The sequence below is a fragment of the Temnothorax curvispinosus genome, unplaced genomic scaffold (genome assembly GCF_003070985.1).
Source record: "Temnothorax curvispinosus isolate PA1 unplaced genomic scaffold, ASM307098v1 QBEX01010230.1, whole genome shotgun sequence".
In the NCBI taxonomy this organism is placed as follows: Eukaryota; Metazoa; Arthropoda; class Insecta; order Hymenoptera; family Formicidae; genus Temnothorax; species Temnothorax curvispinosus.
Genome location: NW_020220010.1, coordinates 73,452 through 97,453, shown reverse-complemented (window position 1 = coordinate 97,453; position 24,002 = coordinate 73,452). Strand labels below are relative to the sequence as shown.

The 24,002-nt window shown below is 42.2% G+C and overlaps 1 protein-coding gene across 1 annotated transcript in view; it reads right to left on the bottom strand.

Moving 5' to 3' along the window:
• Window positions 1-24,002, bottom strand: part of LOC112459920 (argininosuccinate lyase) — a 261,202-nt gene that overhangs the window by 209,003 nt on the left and 28,197 nt on the right. The window contains exons 3-4 of the mRNA XM_025024293.1: window positions 651-737; window positions 413-496 (exon numbers count right to left, since the gene is read on the bottom strand). Coding sequence (XP_024880061.1) covers window positions 413-496; window positions 651-737 — 171 coding nt within the window. The remainder of the gene's footprint in view (window positions 1-412; window positions 497-650; window positions 738-24,002) is intronic.

The window sequence follows — 24,002 nt, the reverse complement described above, 5'->3', positions numbered from 1 at the left end:
ACTTTTCAATATATTAACGATTCACTGGTTTAAATGACTTTCCTTTATTCATACATTACTATTTCTACATACATATCAGTCGTTTATGCCTTTTATAATATTTAAAATAACTGCTATATTTTTCCAACTTTTTTATTAATAATTTTTTAATAAAGAACGATCGAAGGCTAAAACCTTCTAAAGGTTACTCAGGAGGGTGTCCTCTGTAATATATGTGAAGGAGAAGGGGTGTTCATAAGGGTAAATATTTACCGTATTTCTTAAATATATTGCAATTAATTAATTAACTTTGTATCAGTAAAAAATTAAAATGTAAACTCACAAATCTTTTTTTCATGTCAAAAATTCTAAAAAAATTAAAGATTTTTTAAATCTGAGATCTTGTCAGTAGATTATGTTATTATCAACATACCGAAAGTCTTCGTTCGTTGGCACTGTGTATATCCTCATCTTCGTGATTTATAATAAATTTGCTATTGTCCCATTCGTCTTGTATCTAATTAAAGTTTCAAATTCTTTATTTTAATTATAATACATAGCTATTTAATATAATAATTATTCTTTGTTACATGGTAACAAAAAAAATGTTGTGTTAATCTGTAATACGATAAAATCAAATTTTTGGCAGTACAAATTAAAAAAAATAATACCTGTTTAAAAGCCACATTTATAAGTTGCATCTCTTCCTGTGAGAGATGATTGATCTTGCAAAGAGCACGCGCATAAGCTACGCTCCCCTGAAAATAATTACAGATAAACCTTATTAGCATCATTTATGAAATAATATCCTGTTCAGATATATTCCTGATTTATCTACATTTCTATTTATCATAAAATGTCAATTATATATTTTTATTGTAAGCAATATGATAATTGTTGTAACTATCGCTCAGAACGCTTTGGGATGTGGCGAGATGGGCAGGAAATGATCTCTTTTACTTCTTTAAACACTAAGTACTCTATTTATTCTATATGTAATGTATATCACACTTTGTATCGTAAACCGTAATCGACGTCTGAACACAACAGTGATCGTGGCTCTTATGAGCATCCATGATGCCCGCACGCACGCGAGGCGCTTCGAGCCGCGCCGCCAACCGGAAGCTGCCCTCTGGAAGGGCGGGAGCACATCGCTCGTACAAACCCTTCTCACAACAATAAGGATAATAAAGAATAATATTTTATGTGTGAGGAATGTATAAATAACACACAAATAAACTCTTACAAAAAACTTTTCTAAAAACAAATAAAAGACGTTAAGTAAAATATATTGCAAAAATGATAAATATAACCAAAACAGTAATTGAAAAATTTAATTAAACAAAGAATTAGAAATGAAAAGATTTTAACATTTGCTAACAATTAACTAGTATTAATTAATAGAGAAAGAAAAGCGGGTAAATATGCATACAAGGTCGAACCTTACTGATGACCTTGACCTTGACATATGTTGTCAAGGTCACCTTTCTGAGTGACCTTCAGAAGGTTTTAGCCGGCGGTCATTGTTCATTAAAAAGTTATAAACAAAAAAAGGTTAAAAAATATAGCAGTTAGTTTGAGTACTAATAGACATAAATAATTAATATTTATGTGGAAATAGTATATGTATGGACGAAGGAAAATTATTTAAAGCAGTGAATTGTTGATATATTAAAAGGAAAGTTATTTAAAGTAGAGAATAGAGAGTATGTACTTTTAAAGCGCGTCAACTAACCTATGTAGGTTAGTGACGCGCTTCAAACAGTTAAATACTTTTAAAACGCGTCACTAACCTATATAGGTTAGTTGACGCGCTTTAAACACTTAAAAATTTTTAAAGCGCGTCACTAATCTATACGTCGAAGGCGTGTCCTAAAATCAGTGAAGAGGCCCTCCCTCGCCTATTTGTGTACTGTTTATACACATGTGTATAATACATGTGTATATATAATACATGTATATAGTACATGTGTATAAACAGTACACAAATAGGCGGAGGAGGGGCGCAGGCGGAACCCCTTCCCCCATAATAAAACTAAACAAACTCTCAGCGTGATACCTAACTGCTTGAATCATCTGTGTGAATATTTGTGGCGATATATAATAAACGAGCTTGTAAAGCGTGCCACGAACTCATGTGACAACTCGTCTCGTGTGAAAAGTGTATGTGTGAACTATTTCGACGTATATATTAATCATTTATGTCTTCCAATATTTAAAATAGCTGCTATATTTTTCAACCTTTTTTGTTTATAACTTTTTAATAAACAATGACCACCGGCTAAAACCTTTTGAAGTCACTCAGAAGGGTGACTTTGACAACATATGTCAAGGTCAAGGTCATCGGTGAGATTCGACCTTTTATGCATATTTACCGAAAAGAGAAAAAGATAGAGTATATCAGTATAAAGATAGAATATACCAGTGTAAAGAGGAGAGATATCAGCACTAACATTATACAGGATGATTCAAAACATTTTTTACAAACTAAAGAAGCATGTTTACAAAATTCATAATTGAAGTAAAAATGTCCTATAAAACATATGTCCAATTCGGAACGATTATCCATTTACAATAATATTACAATTTTTTGGAACATTTTTTTATTAACCCTTTCAGTGCGAAGCGACCGGGACGCAAACAGCCCTCCAGTGGCCGAAGCGTCGATCTGCCGATATACGCGGTTCGGCCGAGAAAGCTAGGCACTTGACATTCAACGCGCCTTCAATTATTATATATAATAAAACTCAATAACAAAAACATTAAAAAAATTTATCAACAGAAACATTTCAAGTTAACATTTCAAGTTGCTCGGCAGTGAGCAGCATGTAGACAATGACTATAGTTACTGCTTGGCCGTAGCGAGCAGTATAATGGATGGCGACTATAGTCACTCTCTGTACCGAAAGGGTTAAGATAGAAAATACGAAAGAAAACATAAAAATCACATAAACTGTTCAAATTGACGTCTTTTGGCTGTATTAATATACAGCATTAATGCAGTGCATCTAAAATAGATTGAATAGTTCATCTCCGTTTCCAATTCAAAGTAATTATACATCAACAAACGTTATTCATCTTGCTGGCCACTGAAATTTCACTCTTAGATTTTTTTCTGTGAGGCTATATGAAAAGTTTAGTACACGCAAAAAAGATTAATACTGATCAAGTTGAATTAATACAGTGTCTCAGCAAACATTTTGGTTACGCCGTAAATCTTTCGTCATTTGTTGGGACAGATTTGATCAGTGTTCGATGTAAATCTGTCGACATGTTTGGCGACAGACCTGCTCTTTGTATGACGTAAATCTTTTGTCATTACAATGCTCTATCAAATAGTTTTATCTTGCCAACATATTGCTAACAAGTAAAGTCATTTTCAAATTAAAAAAATATACAAATGTCGGATCATCGCATCCAATAGATGGCATCCGATAGAATCTGTTTCTCGTAAGGAAAATACGATGAACAATGGTATAAGAACAATATATAAATCACGAAACTGCACAATTTGTATCAGTTGTATCGTAAAGTCCACTTTTATAATAAAGTGTGGCACACTTTTTGAATGTGATGATAACGTTATTATAACCTTATTTTAGTTTATAGTTTTTGAAAACTAATAATAATTAAATAAATACAAAGGTCTATATTCTCAACTCTCTTTTATTGATAAAAGCGTACTTTTATTTCTGAAGTGCTACAGTATATGTAACGTTTGAGGAATTGTTTGTTCCGTTTACTCTTCAATTTAATTGTTCAACTTGATAGCAACTTGCCGGCAAAATTGCGGACATTTTCTGGTCTACGTTTGATGCCAATCGACTGCCGCTTTGCAGTAAATAGATCTGTCCTGAGTTAGTTGTCAATCTGTTGTCATATTGCCATTGTCAGATTTGTTCTGGTGTTGTCGTCAATTTGACTGCGGAATATGATCTTCAGATTTGATTCACATTGGAGACCAACTAAGGACACAGTAGGCCCTGGCTTTGGCATTATCGTTCAAGTGGCATTTGTTTTCCTTTTATCAACATCCCACAACCACAATGTTTGCTAGGGGCAAGCCTGTGACACATTTGGCTTAATTGTGTTAAAATAAACTGTTATAATATTGTTGGCGAATTACGAATGTACTTTCGGCTGAATATTTTTCTCTGCAAATCAGTTGTAAGTGATACCTCCGATATTGCACACAGTGCAGAGATGGCAAACTGCATTAGTACATTTTGTTTGTTTTTTTATGCAGAAGCTTGAACTCTTAAGGCTTCTGGGCTCTTTCCGACATTTGGTGAGATTGTGACGTCAGAGGCGAGAATGACACGTAGAGAATTCGTGCGTGCCATTTCAAAATAAAAAGATATTTGCATAAAATAACACTTAAGATTACTTTAGCACACTTCGAAAATACTTCGAGGTTAGGTTAGGTCTATCTCTTTTCCTTGACAATTAAGGGGGGATTTTCTTTTTTTTTCGCTAAATTTATCGCTTTTTTCTAATTTTCTGGTGAAGAAACTATACAACGGATCAATGCGAAATTTGGCATGTGGATTTATTTATCTCTTATTTATTCACAAAAAAAATAAAAATTATTTTTTCCCAAAAATACGCCTTCCACCCCCCTCGACGCGCGATGATCCCCAGGGTTCGGTGTGCACGATTTGAATCTTCCCATTAATTCTGCAACAAAAACCCAAGAACATTTTACTTTACACACATGTAGCTATTGTTTGACGAAAAAAAAGCAATACGTTGAATATTTTTTTGTTTATAACAAAAAGATCGATCTATTTTCTTGGATCAATCGATATTTTGAGTTCAAAACATCACTGGATCTTCAATTTTTTTTCGCTTCGGCTAACGCCCGATCCAGTTGCTCGTAATTAAGTTCACGCTGGAGAGCTATAAGGAAACCACCCACGGCGCGAACTTCAGAACCTTCTCTCGATTCGAGACGTCTTTTTGACTTCACAGGCTATCAGTCGAGATCAAAGGCAGACACAGTTTTTACGGAACTAAATCAGAGCGAGTTTTTTGAGGGCCTTTGCTTAACGGGGTGAGCTCCGGGTTTTCGGCTCCAAATTTCACCAACACTCGGCAAGCTGCCGCGGAAGAAGAAGCAGAGTGGCTATCCCGGCCTCAGGCAACCGCCTGCTTCAAGGGTCCGACCTTTCCTCGAGCCAGTGAAGACTACACCGGAGACGCCTCAGCCACCTCTCATCGTCGTAAGAATGGAATCCTTCCGAGAGTGAAAGCTATAATTTCTCTTGATCTATCGGGCCTGCCGGAGCCACGTTCGTGGAGGCAACGCCTGTCGGAGTTAGACTCGCAGAGGAAATGTCAGCAGACACAAACGGACTTCTTGCCTTACGTACCGGTGGTGTTTGATCCGCCGAGTCCACCTAGCCCAAGCGAATATACAGGACACCGGGCGAGGGCTTGATTCCGAAACGGTATACTCGGATCAGCAGCCGAAGACGCTCTTTATTAAATGAGCTGTTTGGAGACTAACTCCCTGTATCGCGTATCCGGGAGATAATAAACTTCTCCGTACGCATAGCACACGTGCTTCGCACGTTGCCCCGCATCTCGCGGGGCCCTAAACGAAACCAAAAACCATTCACAGGTTTTCTCTTCGGACGTCACTAAATTCACGTACAATATATTAATTGTGGGGCCGAGATACGTAAGTATTCCTAACATTTAGGGGAGACCGGGGTTAAAACTTCTACGGAGTAAATCCGTCTAATCAAATATCTCGGAACCTGTATATTGTGCGAACTCGCTATTAACATTGTAAACGTTGCTTACCCATGTGACCAACAGAGTTTCGGCAGGTTACCTGCCGTGTTATGATTTTTACGAGGGCAAACGTGTTTTCGTGGTGAAAAGTGAAATTTTCTGCGCGTGGAAATTTTGTAATAGCTGCAATAATATTTGCTCTCCAAATCTCGAGGTACGTGATTATAAATGCATGCTAATTATAAAAAGATTAAATGCATGCTGAACACGAATCCAGTGTAGATGTTTAATATTTCATGGGCGATCAAACCTGAAACTGATTTATCCCGGGGGATAGACGGTTTAACCCCGGGATTTTTGAAATTTCAATTTTTCCACTGTTTTTGTTTTTGTTCTATACCGGTTAAACAAAGCGACGTAGACAAAAATTTTCTATATAAATTTTGTAGCTAAAGGTTCACTCTTTACAGTGGTAAATCACATTTAACCCTTAAATAGCACACATCCGCGATCGAACGTTATCTGCACACGGGGTGTTGTACACCCCACACACTTTGAACGTTGGGTACGGCAAAATGGAGGCTCCAATAGGCTTGAAAAAAATCAAGTACATACATTAAACACTGGAAAATGCCTGGAAAATGCCACTGGAAATACCCATTAGCCTAAACTATGAAATTTTTAGTTTTAAAGCTTTAAAAAAATTCTTGAAATAAATTTATAAAAATCATATCTCAGTTAAAAATAAATATTTTTTGATAAAAATTTAACACGATGTTCTTGAGATAAGTACTTTACGAAAAAAATTATGATTGTAATAAGTATTTAAAAAAAAGTATTTATTTTCATGATCGCTTGTGCCCTTTTTTTCTGAATTGAAATCTTGATGTTTATAAGAAAACTCATTTTTATTTTATGTTTAAGTTAAGGGATAATCAATTTTACTGTAAGATGCCTAAACTTGACGAAATTTGTTTTGGGATGTTTGACACCCCGCGTGCTAATTAATGGTTAACTACAATTATTTATTTTGTTGTTAAAAATCGGTACCGAAAAAAAACAGACGGTTTAGCCCCGGTCTTCCCTACATGTTTATTAACTGCCGCAAAAGGGAAAGGAATAGATCAAAGTATTTTTAAAGTGTGCTGAAGTGATATGCTGTGTTATTTTATACAAATATTTTTTTATTTGGAAATGGCGCGCATGAATTCTCAATGTCCCATACAGCCCAAAATGTTCTCAATAGTATATTGTGCACCAAGGGGCGAAAGTAGCGTTTTTCAGACGAGTGTGAAGTTTGCCGCTCGAGCCAAAGGCGAGGGCGGCAAATCACACGAATCTGAAAAAGCTTTCGCCCCGAGGTGCACACGATATTTTTCACAATATCTTTACGCAAAGTTCGACCTTCATGCCTAGAGAGAGGCGAGAGTGGCCATTTCACGCCAGGACGGCATAGCGGGCGGAAAGTGGTTACTTTCATCTCGCTAATGCCGTCCTGGCGTGAAATTGGTCACTTTCGTCCCTCTCTACAGGCATGGAAAATCGAACTTTTCGTGGAGGTGTTGTGAAAAAAATATTTCTTAACATTTCTATAAAAATATTGCAACAAACATTTTAAAATAATTTCAGGAATATTTTAAAATGGTTTACAAAAACCTTTTGTTGTAACATTTTTAAGAATATTTTAAAAATGTTTTAAAAATATTTATAAAAATGTTCTTTTTTATCACCCAGACAATATTTTCTTAAATATTTGAAATATATTTTTGAAATATTAATTTTTAAATCTACATATTTATTGTTTTATAATTTTGTTCCAAAATACTTATAAAAAGATATTTTCAATTTATTATATACATATATAATTATTGGTTTTACAATCCTTTCTTAAGTATTTTGGAAATGTTACAAAATATTAATAATTAAGAAAAATGCATGGTAGCGTATCTTTTCATGCTAGTTTGCAATGACGTCGCTAGGCAGCGCATAATGGTAAGACTAACTCGTAAGTTTTCAGATGGGTGCTAATATAAGGGAGAGATCCCAGTTGTGTGCAGAATAAATCAGACACAGCAGGTTGAATCAATCGGACACAGTAGAAAACGGACACACAGCGGTTACAATCGGACAAAGTAGGAAACGGACGCACCCTCTCGTGGTGGACCACCTTGGCGTGGTGAGAGGGCTCCCCGTTCAGATCCGATGGGCTATGTCCGGTGGCCTCTGCTTCGCAGAGACCGCCATGGTGGCTCATCGGTGAGGTGCGGGGTTTAAGAGTCCACCCTTCCTGCCGCCAGTCTACGGACTGGAGTGGCGGGAAGATCGGAGGCCCGGCGACTCCCTAGGAGCTGGTCTTCGGATCAATCCCAATCGCCGGTAGGGGAAGGCGACCCCGACTTCAAACGCCCGGTCGGCCGGGACCGATAGGAAGGAGTTTCTACTTCTCCCGTCGGCCGAGTGGGGGAAAAAGCACCTTTTGTGGACAAAATTCGACCGACGATCGAATTCTTGACGGATTTTAAAGTTTTTTTTTTTAATTTGTTGGTAATTGAACAGGCTATAAGTATGTTGTGCGTAAATTTTGATTACGGTCCAAATTAAAGATGGCGGAACCAATAAAGTGGGCATAAAATATGAAAACTGCGCGATTACAATTAAATTCGTAACAAAACGTGCAAGTATCTACGTAATAATGTTATTATGTGTTTGTATAGTCGATAATTACAAATCTGTAGGTTGAATAAAAAAAATGGCGAATCCAAAATTACAAATAGTCAGATTTTCATAAAAATTGGTTTTAATGGGTTTTTGGAGTCGCTGATTATGAATTTGTGATCAAAATGAGCTCTGTAAAGAGTCTTTTAAGGTTACTGATTTCATATATCTGGAAAGTATGGACCAGAAAGTATGGATCTTTTTTCTACAAGGACTGACTGACTGACTTTTGTTATATTACTTCATGTAAATGCTATATAAGTGCATTATATCATGAAGCAATAAGTAAGCCCCTTTACCAACGGCAACGTCAAGGTATCAGTCATGAAAAGGGTTTGGAGTTATATATATATTTTTTTGGTTTTTAATATTTTTTAGAATTTTTTTTACATTTTATATTTTTTATTTTATAATAACAAACAAAAATTAATTTACATTTGTACATAATTTTTTACATTTTGGTGAGTTATATAGTATATTTGAATAAGGAATGGAAAAAAAAACACTTTTTATCGTTCTTTATAATCGATCAATAGTGATTTTGACCGTAATCAATGCATTGATTAGTAGTATAAGAATAAAACAAGATAAAAAAAGTACAGAATTATCTGAAGGAGCAAAATCACTATTGATCGATTATAAATCAATGCATTGATTAGTAGTATAAGAATAAAACGAGATAAAAAAAGTACAGAATTATCTGAAGGAGCAAAATCACTATTGTTCGATTATAAAGAACGATAAAAAGTGGTTTTTTTTCCATTCCTTATTCAAATATACTATATAACTCACCAAAATGTAAAAAATTATGTACAAATGTAAATTAATTTTTGTTTGTTATTATAAAATAAAAAATATAAAATGTAAAAAAAATTCTAAAAAATATTAAAAACCAAAAAAATATATATATAACCCCAAACTCTTTTCATGACTGATACCTTGACGTTGCCGTTGGTAAAGGGGCTTACTTATTGCTTCATGATATAATGCACTTATATAGCATTTACATGAAGTAATATAACAAAAGTCAGTCAGTCAGTCCTTGTAGAAAAAAGATCCATACTTTCTGGTCCATACTTTCCAGATATATGAAATCAGTAACCTTAAAAGACTCTTTACAGAGCTCATTTTGATCACATATTCATAATCAGCGACTCCAAAAACCCATTAAAACCAATTTTTATGATAATCTGACTATTTGTAATTTTCCGCCATTTTGGATTCGCCATTTTTTTTATTCAACCTACAGATTTGTAATTATCGACTATACAAACACATAATAACATTATTACGTAGATACTTGCACGTTTTGTTACGAATTCAATTGTAATCGCGCAGTTTTCATATTTTATGCCCACTTTATTGGTTCTGCCATCTTTAATTTGGACCGTAATCAAAAATTACGCACAACATACTTATAGCCTGTTCAATTACCAACAAATTAAAAAAAAAAACTTTAAAATCCGTCAAGAATTCGATCGTCGGTCGAATTTTGTCCACAAAAGGTGCTTTTTCCCCCACTGCGGCCTAGAGGAAGGACACCTCGATAAAAAACCGTAGGGTGAACCCAAATCGCTCGACCATTGCACGCCGGTGCTCCGGTGGGTCGGGGGATTTGGATCCGTCACGGGGGGAAGGCTCCCTCTTGTCCATTGCACGCTGGTGCTCCGGCAGGGCACGGGGGGTATGCCTTTGGGAAATCTGGGGCTTAGGGAGGGTTGTACTCCCCGTTCCCGAGGCGGGCAGGGATGCCGTCTCGCTGAGGGGACGGGAACGGCCACCTCAATGTTTCCCTGATGCCGGTGCTCCGGTGGGAAACGAGGTGGTCAACCCTCTTTCGGGGTGCCCCGGTACGTGGTGCCGGGGCAACCGAAGAAGAGGCCCACATCGGCGGCTTCCACACCAGGGTCGTGGACTCACGGTGCCGCCGGCGCGGAGGGTCGTCTCGGGCCGCTCGAAAGTACTTCGAGGTCGGGGCCGGGGCAACCTGGGTGGGAGACCCGTCGGGCCGCTCGGACGTATTCCGAGGTCGGGGCCGGCGGGTCTAGCCGCCGGACGCAAGGGCCAGCGACGAGTTTAGTTAGCTCATCGGTCGGTGATCGCTACAACTGGGGGGGTCCCTGTGCCCTGCCCTTTCGCGGGCGGTGGCGGGCCGGGATCGAGTTCTCTCGGCCGATTGGGGGGGGGGCCGGGATCGAGTCCGCTCGGCCGGCTCCTTCTCCCGTTTGTCGGGCGCGGGAGGTGTATGGTGGGGGCTCCCCCTACCATAAGCCGACCAATGAGCAGGCGAGGTCGTCGGTGCGAAGGCCACCTCGGCCGGCGACTCGTGACTTCAGGCTGGTCGCTACGGCGGGCAAAGTCATGGGTGGGTTGCGACACCCTTGGCCCCATCCGTCCGTGGGGCCCCTCGCTTGGCAGCACCCGCTGCGGTGCCCCGGGTGTCGGAGCCCGGGGACCCCTGAAAGCCCACGGTGCGTCGGCTCCTTGATGGGCCCCGCCCGTGGATGTGTAAGGGGCTGGAGGCCAGTACCCCTGTTGAAAATTCCGGGGGCCCGAGCCATAGCCACCTCCCCTGAGGGAACTCGGGGGCGCCGGTTGGTCGGATAGCTTTCCGGTCGGCCGGCGAGGGCACGCCCTGGGTGGTGGAGCTGCAGCGGGGAGTGGGATTAAAACAAAAATAAGCGAAACTTTAAACCCAAACCCCACGACGAGCTTAGGGAGTGAAAGTGGCAACAATTGGGGGCCGGACACAGGCCGGGACAGAAATAGAGAGTGTGGGAGAGACAGTGGTGGGAAACAGCGCCCTCAACATTCAGGGCGAAATACGCCCGGAGGCAGCACACAACACACCTGCTGCAACAGAGGACGCTGACGTCGACATGACTGAGCAAATCCCTCCTAGTCCGTGGACTATCGGAGCGGGGGCGAAGCCAGTGAACAGGAGCCGGAGTATCGAGAGGAATGAGGAAAAGGAACGTACTTCTTCCTCTCAACGAAAGAAATCAAAAGACCGAACTAGGTCCAGAGCGGGAATTAGGGACAGCTGGACTGATAAATTCCCTGACAGAAAATTCTGGGCCAAAAAGATCCAGACACAGGAGGAATCCAACGCGGACGAGAATGGTAGCGTAGAATATGTCTCGTCGGAGGAACCGATACCAACCTTTGATGAGATCAAGCCCCTAAGTGGCACAGGTTCGGGAAGAGTGGGCAGATCAGTTACGACGGGAGCGCGTCGAATATGGCTTAACCGCTCGCTAGAAAAGCAGAAAAAATAGGCGGAACAGGACATTGAGGACGTCCAGAATCCGGGGTTCCCGCGGTTCTAACTAGGAAGAGAAAAGAAAGGGAACGGGATGCGTTGAAGGAACTGTGTACGATTCCCACCGTGGAGATGCTTAACATAATAATAGAAAAGCTACAGTGCATCGACAAGGTGATAGGTAAGTGCTCCAATGTAAACGGAAGCATGAAGGGCGTACTGAATGGTGCAGCGATATACTGAATGGTGAGAGCGAGGAGTCGGATTTTGATATGGCTGAAGAGGAGGACGAAGGTAAGAGGGATGAAGTCCTGCAAGAGATTAGGAGGGATGGCGTGCCGGAGGCACGGAGACCACCAATCATGGGGGTCTCAAAGGTGATCGACAAGGCGACACAAGCCGGCGGTTGAATCACGATCGACGAAGATATGGATACCGACCGCATGGGCGTTGACAACACTGTTGCCAATGTTAGAAAAACGGTCAGCAAGAAAGAAGAACTGGAAGAAAGGGAAAAACTCTCTTAAGGTAGCCAAAATACCTCGTCATCTAATTTGTGACGCGCATGAATGGATTAACGAGATTCCCACTGTCCCCATCTACTATCTAGCAAAACCACTGCCAAGGGAACGGGCTTGGAAAAATTAGCGGGGAAAGAAGACCCTGTTGAGCTTGACTCTAGTCTGGCACATATATCCCTATATGAATCCCTCTCTCAAAAAATTACGGAATTGATAGGCGAGATAAAATCACAGGTATTCCGCCGCCGCCAAAAAACACCTGACAGGAAGGGTTGGAGGATCTGCCGCTCTTCCGAAGAAGGAGCAGAAGAAGGGAAAAGAAACGGAGGGAAAAACCGCAACTACAATTAGAACGCTGGCCGCCGATGCCAAAAACCAACCAGCCAAGGCATCAATCGATAAAGTAAGGGACAGTGGAAAAGTTGGCAAATCAGCAACAACCTGCGCTGCCACGGTTGTCTCTTCACCCCCCAAAACAGCAGAAGACCAAATGCTTTGGACAACCGTTGTAAAGAGGGGTGGAAAAGGAGGAGGAGCTAAACCAGCCGCTAAGCCAAGCTCTGCAGAGGCTGGCAAAACGCAACAGAAGAAAAATGCTGCCGCCAAGGGGACCAAGGGCAAACCCCCCCAGCTAAAGCGACGTCCCCTAACGAAAAGAGGGTCAAGAAACCTAGGGCTCCACGCACCTTGGCGGTGATCTTGACGTGTCCTCCTGACACATACGCGGAGTGCATGGCAGAGGTACGGAGGAGTATCAGGCTCCCTGAACTAGGAATCGAGAAAGCGCCCAACGTCCGTCTAACGGCAACTAAGGCAATGAGCCTTGAAATATCCGGCCCGGACAATAAGGCAAAGGCCGATGTCCTGGCGGCAAAAATGTCGGAGATGCTCTCAGGCAAGAAGGGTGTCCGTGTCACAAGACCGGAACTGACAGTAGAGTTCAGGATAAGCGGACTGGACATGTCTGTCACGGAGTACAATGTTGCGGTGGCTCTAGCCACACGGGGAAATCTCTCCCCAATGGCAATTAAAGTGGGCCCTTTAAAAACAGCGCCCAATGGGTTACGCACGACGGTTGCGAAGTGCCCGCTGGCCACAACAACCGCGCTCACAAAGAAGGGAAAAATAGATGTTGGTTGGTCTAGAGCCAACCTATTGGACAGAAGCTATTGGACTTTCATCGTTTCCTTACTTACTCGGTTAGGTGGAGCGCGTGCCCCGGGGGCTTCGTGCCCCGGCGGTCACGGTGTTCTAGAGCCAAGCGTGTCAGAGTGGCGTGAGGCCTCGCGGCCGATCGCCGTTAATACTCCCGCGTGATTCGATTCGAGGACACTGCCAGGCGGGGAGTTTGCGGGGGCAGTACATCTGTCAAAGAATAACGCAGGTGTCCTGAGAAGACCTCTGCAATGTTTTAAGTGCATGGCGCTCGGCCACACACGTGCGACCTGCACAAGCGCTGTCGACCGCACTGGGATGTGCTATAGGTGCGGCAAAGAGGGGTACCAGGCTAGCTCATGAGAGTCTCCTGTCCACTGTGTGATTTGCGCCGACGCGGGACTCGCCGCAAACCACAGGATTGGTGGAAAAGCCTGCAAAGGCGGTAAGAAAGGAAAAGGAGAAGCAGCCCCCAATAAGAGGAAAACTGCTCCCCCAAAAAAGACAAATAAGGTCCCCCCCGCAGGGGAAAAATGGAGAAAAGAGGAGCAATGCGGACAAGGGAAAAGGAAAGCCTGCGTCTGCGACGGCTACCTCTATAGCCGGAACAAGTGGCTCTCGCCCGCTTCTAAAAATAGTGGGCAATGAGAAAGTAAATGTCACTCTTCCCCGGTACAGGAAGGAGACTACATCTAAGAAAAAAAATGTGCCGAATGTTACGCAAAAGCCCACACCGATGGACACGAGCAAACCGACGGAGAATACCGCGATTACGGAAGAAAGAGAGTGGCAAACTGGCCCGGGCTCCGTTGGGTGGACGGGACCCCGGGACAACACCCCAGACGCTACGGAACCAGCAAGAGATTCCATGGCGAACGAGCGGATGGAGTTGGAGGACTCCAGAGACAACACTAAAAAATGTTCTTAGGAATCTTACAATTGAATCTAAACCACACTCGCGCGGCTCAGGACTTGTTCCTGCAGACTGTGGCCGAACGCGGGTGCGGACTGGAAATAATATCGGAGCCATACAATGTCCCGGTCAACCACCCCTCATGGGCTGTGGACGATAATGGCTCTGCAGCCATATATTACAACTCGCTGCCGCAGTCCCCGCCATGTACTCGTGTTGAGGCTGGCGAGGGATTCGTGGCGGTTAGGTGGGGGCCCATCGTTGTGTTCAGCGTGTATGCCCCTCTAAGTTGGGATCTGGCGAAATTTGAGGAGGTGTTGGACGCAATAGATATGTGCGTCCGTCGGCACCTCCCTGGCCAGGTTATCGTCGCGGGGGATTTCAACGCAAAATCTACTGCGTAAAATTTCCCGCGTACGAATCAGAAAGGCCACACCCTGGAAGGGTGGGCGGCGGGCCTCGGCCTGTGCCTCATAAACGTAGGCCGAAGCAGCACATGCGTGCGCCGGCAGAGGTCGCCAATAGTGGACCTGACGTGGGCCACTCCCCCTGCCGCGCGCCGCATACATGGATGGGGGGTGATCGGGAGTTGTGAAACATTATCGGACCATCAACTCATCGAGATGATGGTCCGGGTCACCTCACCCGAAGTGCTGGCCCGCCGCAAAACACTGGAGGGATCGCACAAACGATGGGCCCACAAGAAGTTAGATCCGGACCGCCTGATTGCGACGGTCATTGGTATGACGTGGAACGACGAGAAAAACGTGCACGGTGACGTCGCGGGGGACTTTGAAGTAGAGGAGGAGGTGAAAGGGCTGCAGGAGGTGGTGACACGCGCCTGCGACGTCGCGATGCCTCGCAGCAGAAGAGCTCCCCCGCGACATGCCGTGTACTGGTGGACCGACGAAATCGCCGAACTTAGGCGCTCGTCGGTCCGGAAGAAGAGAGTCTGGATGAGGGCCCGCGCTAGACGCGGGACCCTCAGCAAACCGGAGGCGGGGGAGGCCTGGCGTGCCGCCCGTCAGGACCTCTCCCGAGCGATTAGGGCGGCCAAGAAGTCCTCCTGGAAGGAGCTCCTTGCCACACTCAACAAAAACCCATGGGGGCGTCCATATAAGCTGGTCCTCGACAAGCTGAGGCCACGGGCGCTCCCAATCACATAATTCCTGGACCCCCGATTCGTCGGAAGAATGGTGGACATTTTTTTCCCTTTCGACCTGGGGACGCGGGATGACCTTCCACGCGGCGCAGGTGCTCACCGGGCATGGTTGCTTTGGTGAGTACCTGTGCCGAGTATTAGGAAAGGAGCGCACCACTGGGTGTTATTACTGTCCGGAGGAGGCGGACACGGCGCAGCATACGCTAGAGCAGCGCCGTGTCCTCCGTGACAGTGTGAGACAGGACCTCTCCCCCAGGGCGATCATCGCAGCTGCGTTGGAGCCTAGACGGGGAGAGGAAAAATGGAGGGCGTTCGTCTTTTTCTGTGGCGGCGTGATGTCACGGAAGGAAGCGGACGAAAGAGTAAGAAGGGGGGAAGCTCCCGCCCCCTCCAGCGGACGTCGAGGAGGAAAAAGACAGCGGGGCGTTGTTGGGGGCGTCGTCGCTAGACGACGGCGCCAGCCCCTGCGGCGGGGCTCCACGCGTCGCTCTACTGCCACAAACAAGGCAAGATAGGTTCAAAGAGGGGAAAAAAGAACGGGCGGTGGCATGGGGGTAGACTAAGTCTGCCCCCCTGCCGTCGAATCTTTTTATGCCGAGCAGGTCGGTGAAGGAATTCGGGCCGGGGGGGCTTGGGTGGACTCCCCTTCGGGGTCTCCACCACAGGTGCTCCTCCCGGTCCGCGATGGGTGAGTGGCGGGACCTGGGGATGATAGCATTCCTGGGTCCTGACCCCACCCGCCCTCTAGCGGGGGCGCGGGGGGAGGGAATCCGACACCTATGTGACGGAATCCCCCTCCCTCCCCGCCCGGGGGCGGACCTACGGTTGGGACAGCCGTACGCCCGTGCGAAAACAACCCCGGAGGGAGGGGTGGCGGATGGGGACGGTGTCCCTTCATCCGCCACAAGTTAGGGTTTAGACCAAACAGGTCTGGCACGGGGGAGCCCATGGATGTCATGCGTTTGCGATTCCCGGGGCCTCCTCATAAGTGCGAGATGGACATACCCGGGGGGGGGGTGTAGCCGGTAGGCTGTGCGCGCGCGATGCCACGCTGAGGGCAGGCTCAGGGGACTTCGGTCCTCTGGAGCGCCACTCGTAACGGTGGTACGCGTGCGCGTAGAGTCCGGCATAACCGCCCGCCCCGTCCCAGGGGCGGGGGGATCCTATGAGGATTTTCCCTTTGTTACAAAAAAAAGGAAACGGACGCAGTAACAATTGGACACAGTGCTAATCGGACACAGTAGAGAACGAACACACAGTGGTTGCAATCGGACACATGCTAAGTTGTAAAGAAGTCCATCCTGCCTACCGGCGGAAGGGTTGCGGGAGGGGGAGCCTCTCTTGCACCTTCCCCCCACGTGTGTGTGTGTATATGGTAATTTTTAATTTAAAAATTAAATTACAGCATGTGTCCAATGTCTAGACACTTTATGAAATGCTACAATACCGCATGTGGCTGCAACATATATAAATCCTATACGTCAAGTGAATGGAACATCCTACCTTGCGCAGAAGTCTTGCTAATCTTTACTGTATTGATTACACAGTGCAACAGACCAAAAAAAAATAGGGAATTTTCAAAAAAATAGAAAGGTCTTGTGCCCCAGAACACGTTTCTAAAGAGATTTTGCTAAGTTAGCGCATTTAAGATTCTTTCATTAAATACAAGAGACAGAATTTAACTAATTAGACCCCGAAACTTTATACCTGGGGTTTTTTGAGGCGAGAAAACCATTTTTGGTGCCCTTTTTAATCGTTCAGACATTTAGGCTGCGTTTATTTACTGCCAGTACTGAAAATAGTTTACGTAATGCACGTTAGAGATTTTCAGTACTAAAAACATAGCAAAGACATTGCAGTTTTGCCGAACAATCACTCACTTTTACGTATCACTTCACGGCCATGAAATAGTTAAGACTGTTGATGGAAAAAGAACACATTGGCTTATATGCCCTTTTCCATAAATTGTCTAAATCGACTCAAGTATGTGTTATACATATAATGGCAAGATTTTGATAACCCTGGCACCTTAATTTGACGATAGTTTCTGGTAGTACTTTTAACGCTGAACAAAAAATTATATAGGTCTTATAGAACTAACCACTCTAGTTTTCAAGATATACAGTGTTAAAGTTAAATTAAATAATATGAATTTTTAAATAATACTTCAATTATGTGTGTATAAACAGTACACACGTAGGCGGGAGAGGGGCTATCGCCCCGCCCCCCGCAAGCAGGGAGATGGGGGTGAACCTTGGTTCGCGTGAAAAGTTAAAAATTTTTTCTTCTTTCATCGCTTCGTACGAAAAGTTGCATTGTGTAAAAATATTTAATATCTGTAACAGAAATAATTTGTTATAGCAGATAATAATTAGGATATTGAAAAGTGGCACCTCGTGGCACCTCGTTTCGCTTGGAAAGTGTATGCGTGGAAGTAGTAGACTCCGCATTTTTCGCCTCGTATATCCGCCATCTTGGTGCACGAGCGCGTGACCGGTACGGACAAGTTCAAACAAGCTTCGACGCAGTGCGTTCGAGTTCGAGCAAGTTCGACTGTTCGATAGAAGACTCAAGATGTACACACGCGAGCAGTTAGAGAAACTCACTCTACCGCAATTACAAGAAAAGCTACGCGGTCAAGGATGGCAAAACATACCCGATAATCATGGTCGATGCATGGACATACTTATCGATTTAGGTCTACGGAAAACTCGTTCAGTAGCCTTTGACGTACCTTTTGGCTCACCACTGAACAGAACATTTTTGTCACCGACATTGCTAGAAGAAGGAACACAACAAGCCTGTGTGTAGTTCTTCAACACCAGCCGTTCACTCATCGTCATCTCCGTTTTTGGGTTTCACACAAGAGGAACAAATGAACCCTCAGATGAACCAACCAGCTTCAAAGAAAACACAACAAGTTTTGGGTTCCTCTACACAGAATAGACAGACGTTGTCGCCGCCGGCACAAAGGCGAGCGAAACGGATTTACCAATAACGTCCCAGCATATTCCCAGCCGAGATTCGGTTATCACACAGTTATGTGATATAGTAGCAGCACAAATGAGATCACAACAAGAAATGATGAGAGCACAACAAGAACGAAACAGAATTCAGCAAGATATGATAAAGTCTCAACAAGAGATGTTTGAACGTGTAATGACCAGTACTAGTCACAATGCTATGGATGGAAGACAGAGACTAACTGATTCTCCAGGAATTTTTAATAGTTCGCAGACATCAGAATTTTCGTCTGTATCGACAAACGCATCCAAGTTTTTAGCCTCACAGATACCACAGTTTGGAGGTACTGAACAGGAAAACATAGAGCTTTGGATAGAGAAGATTGAAAGTATTTGCAGACATCTATGGATTGCTACCTGTTGCAATGATGTCAGCAGCTACGTCAAAATTGAGTAAAACAGCTCGCAGATGGTTCGACCTGAGTTCCGGTACTATTATCAGGTCCTGGCCGGACTTTAAAGCAGCTATAATCCGTCGTTTCAAGAGAAGAATTATCTTCGGAAGCGTCATGAAGAAGGTAGAAGAACGTAAATGGCTTTTCCCCAAAGAAAGTTTTCAAGATTACGCAATGGAAAAAATAGCCATGTTACAATGTCTCCGACTGCCGGAAGATAGCGTTATTCATTGCCTCATTGATGGGATCAATAATACAGCCATCAAAGGTACAGCAGCGTCATTAAACTCACTGAGAGTTGAAACAGTGGACGACTTCCTTGAGAAAATGCATCATATTACAACGACATGCGGTGTCACAGCCAAGAAATCACCAACTTTCAAATCCAAGTTTGAGAAACCCGATAAATCAAAATCGGACAAGTCTCAAAGTAGTGACTCGTCAACCAAGGATCTTCACGCGAAGACCAAAGGAAATTCCTCAGAAATCTTTTGCACATATTGTCGCAATAAAGGACACCTCAAGGAAGAGTGCCGTAAGCTGAAAAGGAAGGAACCAGTTCCGAAACCACAGCAGCCAAGCCCTACAGTTGCTGCAATTGATGACACACCGTCAACAGAAGCCGACTCTACAACATCCGATTGTATAGCGTTTGTAAAGGAAAATAAGAAAATTGTCACGAAAAATAATCGACTTAAGGTAACAAAGATTAATGACAAGTTATGTGATTTAGTTGCATTGTTAGATACGGGTAGTCCGATCTCATTTATCACTTCGCGTGTGTTCAAAAATTTTTTTTCAAACAATTCAGTTTTAGATTCAGTTACTTCTTACAAAGCGATAAACGATATACCTATCAATATTAAAGGTAGCATAAATTCTACTATTGAACTCAAAGAATTACCAGATTTCGCAAGTTCCATTAAATTACACGTATTAAAAGATAAATCGTTAAACGTAGATATCGTTATAGGTTGCGATTTTCTAGAAGAACATAAGATTATTGTAACGATCGACCCTTCGTGCGAAGAAAACGAAGAAAGAGTTAAACTATTTTCCGAAATTGCATCCGTACAGGTAGTAGAAGATAACATTAAAGAAAACAAACCGGTCTTAGAAGACGTTAAAATTGATTTTAGTGATTCTGTTAAAAAAGAATTATTAGATCTTATTCAAGAAGTTGAAAACACAGATGTCCCCTTAGTGGAAGACGATTATTTTGTTCAGGTCAAATTGAAAGACGATTCTGTTTACGCCTTTGCACCACGACGTTTAGCCTGGTCAGAGCGCGAACAAATTCGAAAAATTATAGAAAATTTTATTGAGAGAGGTATCATCCAAGAAAGCGAATCTCCCTATTGCGCTAGAATTGTCCCAGATAAAAAGAAAGATGGTTCGATTCGTTTATGCATTGATTTAAGACCTTTAAACGAAAGAGTTCTTAGAGAACATTCTCCTTTTCCAGTGATTGAGGATCATTTATCTAGATTACACAGTAAAAAAGTTTTCACAGTGTTAGATTTAAAAGACAGTTTTTATCTAATATCAGTTCATCCAGATTCAACCAAATATTTTGCGTTTGCCACGCCAGATGGTCAATACGAATTTGTAAAATTACCTTTCGGATATTGTGAAGCTCCGAGAAAGTTTCAAAAATGAGTAATTAAATTATTAAAGAAATGGATTTTATTAGGAGTAGTTTTTGTATATATAGACGATATACTTATTGCTACAGGTTCAGTAGAAGAAAATTTAAAAGTTTTAAAAAAGATTTTATATTAGTTCTCAAAAGTTATCAATTCACTTTAAATTGGAAGAAATGTAAATTTCTCAAAAAATCTATTGAATACTTAAAATACATAGTCTCAGAAAAAGGTATCGAGCTAAGTCCCCAACACATACAAAAAGTCAAAGATTTTCCCATTCCTCATAAAAGAGAAAAAGTTCAAGAATTTATTGGCCTTACCAGCTATTTTAGAAAATTCATCGAAAATTATGCATCTATTGCTAAACCTTTGCACAATTTGCTTAGAAAAGATACAGTTTTTAAATTTGACGATAAATGCCTTATTGCCTTTAACACGTTGAAAGAGAAACTCATTTCACCTCCTGTTTTGAAAATATACAATTCAAATTTACCTACACAATTACATACCGACGCTAGCACTATCGCTATAGCAGGAATCTTATTACAAGAACATGATAAAAAACTTGCCCCAGTCGCATATTTCAGTAGAGCAACTAATAAAGCAGAAGCTAACTATCACAGTTTTGAATTAGAAACACTTGCTATTGTTGAATCAGTCGAAAAATTTAAAATCTATTTAACAGGTATTCATTTCACAATTGTTACTGATTGCAATGCACTAGTCTACGCGATGAAAAAGTCTCAACTTAACCCGCGTATTGCACGTTGGACTTTAAGATTACAAGATTACAATTACACTGGTATTCATCGAGAAGGTAAAAAGATGCAACATGTAGATGCTTTAAGCAGAATAATAGCCCATGTAGAGCCCATCTCATTATCAAAAGAGTTAACATTCAGACAATTACAAGATGAAAAGCTCAAACCAATCATGGATAAGCTTGAATCTCAAGACGATAATTATTATACTCTTATCGATGGTTTACTTTTTAGAAAACGTCAAGATAAATCTCTTTTCGTTGTTCCTAATGCTATAATATCGAACATAATTAGAATTTACCATGATAATATGTCACATTGCGGTTTCGATAAAACGATTCAGGGAATTTTATCTCAATATTGGTTTCCGTCTATTCGTAAAAAAGTTCGAAATTATATCGACAATTGTTTACAATGTATTATTTCAAACGTTTCGTCAAACGCCAGAGAAGGAGAAATGCAAATTACTGATACTCCTACTCAACCGATGCAAATCGTTCATATCGATCATTGTGGTCCTTTTACAACTTCTCAAGAAGGTTTTAAACATACTTTTGTCATTGTAGACGCTTTTTCCAGATACACATGGTTACGCGTTACCAAAACTACGAATTCCAAAGAAGCGATCAAAAATTTATTAGTATTTTTCATACTGTAGGTTACCCACGATCTATTGTTTCAGATAGAGGTACAGCTTTCACCTCACGTGAATTTAGCGATTTTATAAAAATATTTTTCACCATTTAGTTGCTGTTGCGCAGCCACAAGCGAATGGTTTAGTAGAACAAATAAATAGATTTGTTAAGTCATCATTGACGAAAATAGATGAAGAATTATTAGAGTGGAACGATAATTTATCAGCAGTTCAATACACTATAAATAATACCTATCACTCGTCGCTAAAAGCAACACCATCTAAAATATTATTAGGTTACGAATTAAATCAACATCCCGACACTAAGTTGATAGATTTTCTTAAGAATTTGTCAGATTACGATCTCGATTATATTGCCGAGCGGGATAAAAGTCGTGAATTAGCAATACAAGCCACTGATAATATAAAAAATTATAATAAAATGTATTACGACGAAAAACACAAAAAGCCAACAAAATACAAACAAAGCGATTATGTATTTATTAGAGATAGACCAAAGCCAGGCGATGAGAAAAAGATTAAGCCTTCATATAGAGGTCCATATTTAGTTGCCAAAGCGCTTAATAAGAATAGATATGTCATTATACTGATATATCAGGTTATGCTTATACACAAAAACCGTATAATTCTATATTGTCTCCAGATAGAATGAAGAAATGGCTACCAGTCCCAGAGCCAAGAAATAATATTGAAAGTGATGATGAAGACAGTAATTGAATTCCAGATAGAATTTAAACATTATTCATTCTATTTTGAGATATTACTCAAACCATTATAATTTAAGTTATTTTATAATACTAATATTTTCTTTTCTTATTGTATTTATTACAGCTCGAAATTTTGTATTTTCGCTAATGTATAACACTTTAATTTTTGTTTATATAATTTTGCAATTTAATTTTATGCCTATGTAACGTCCGAGGACGAACGCTCCGTCAGGAATGGCCGAAGCTGTAAAGGTACTCTAAGGTAGTATTCAGCGTTTGTATTTTCCGCGCTACAAGCGTTACCACAGCGGCGCTCCGCGCATGCGCGCCTCGCGCCGTAAGACACCAACGTCCCTAGCACACTACACCAGCGCCCTAATAGACAACCCCAGCGACGCCCTGTGTGGTGATTGGCTGACCCCCTCCAAGCGAGTAGGATATGACGTACTATCCGGTAGCAGCGGCTACCGACGAGGATTCGTGTTGCGGCGTTCGCCCGAGAGAGTCGCGTGCGGTCGTCGCGGATCTTTGTACCCAAGTGCGCAATAAAGAGCTTTTCAGCATCGAAGAATATACCCCTTGTGTACCCCTTCACTTCGCCTTCATATTTCCTATCCTGGCAATATACCGGCCTTGCTATTGCCCGCTGGTTCCCTGCAATAACCTGTGGCCTAGCCGGCTATCCCTTACAGTTAAAGCTAAATAGCGCGCGCGAAGCTCGCGTCTGTAGTGTCTAGTAATATACAAAGGACATGTTACTTCTCTAATATTTACATTATGTGTAGATGCTGTTGTATGAGTACTGAAAGTCTATAGCGTATTTGATGTAAACTTTTGATTTTTAGTACTGTTCAGTACAGTCGGCAGTAATATTTACTTTGTCGATATTCGGAACACAGCCTTAGAGACGTTAAATAGAGATTGCTGTAACAACTATACTATTAGGTGGTCGTGAAGTGATATAAGATTTTTTAAATGAGTAATTGTTCGGAATGTTTTTGCTACGTTTGTGAAAAATTTACGCTAAAAGACAGCAGAGTCCGCATAGACGGCATTGTGCAAAAAGCATATGAGAAATATTTTAGTGAAAGTTCCATAAAAAATGTATCGTGGGCGCCAGGAAAAATTTGTAAAACTTGCTACATTGGACTAATGGACTGGTGAAATGGAAAACGCGCTGCCATTTCAATGATTTGGACAAATCTAGGTACACATAATCCCTCGGCCGCATAAACACATCGGCCACCTAATAGTATAGTTGAAATAGCAACCTCTATTTGAGCCTGTGCATTCCGCGATCAGGTTTCGATTCAAATGTGGTTTATGAGGGACTTCTTCAATCTCCCAGAAACGGCAAAGATCGAGATCC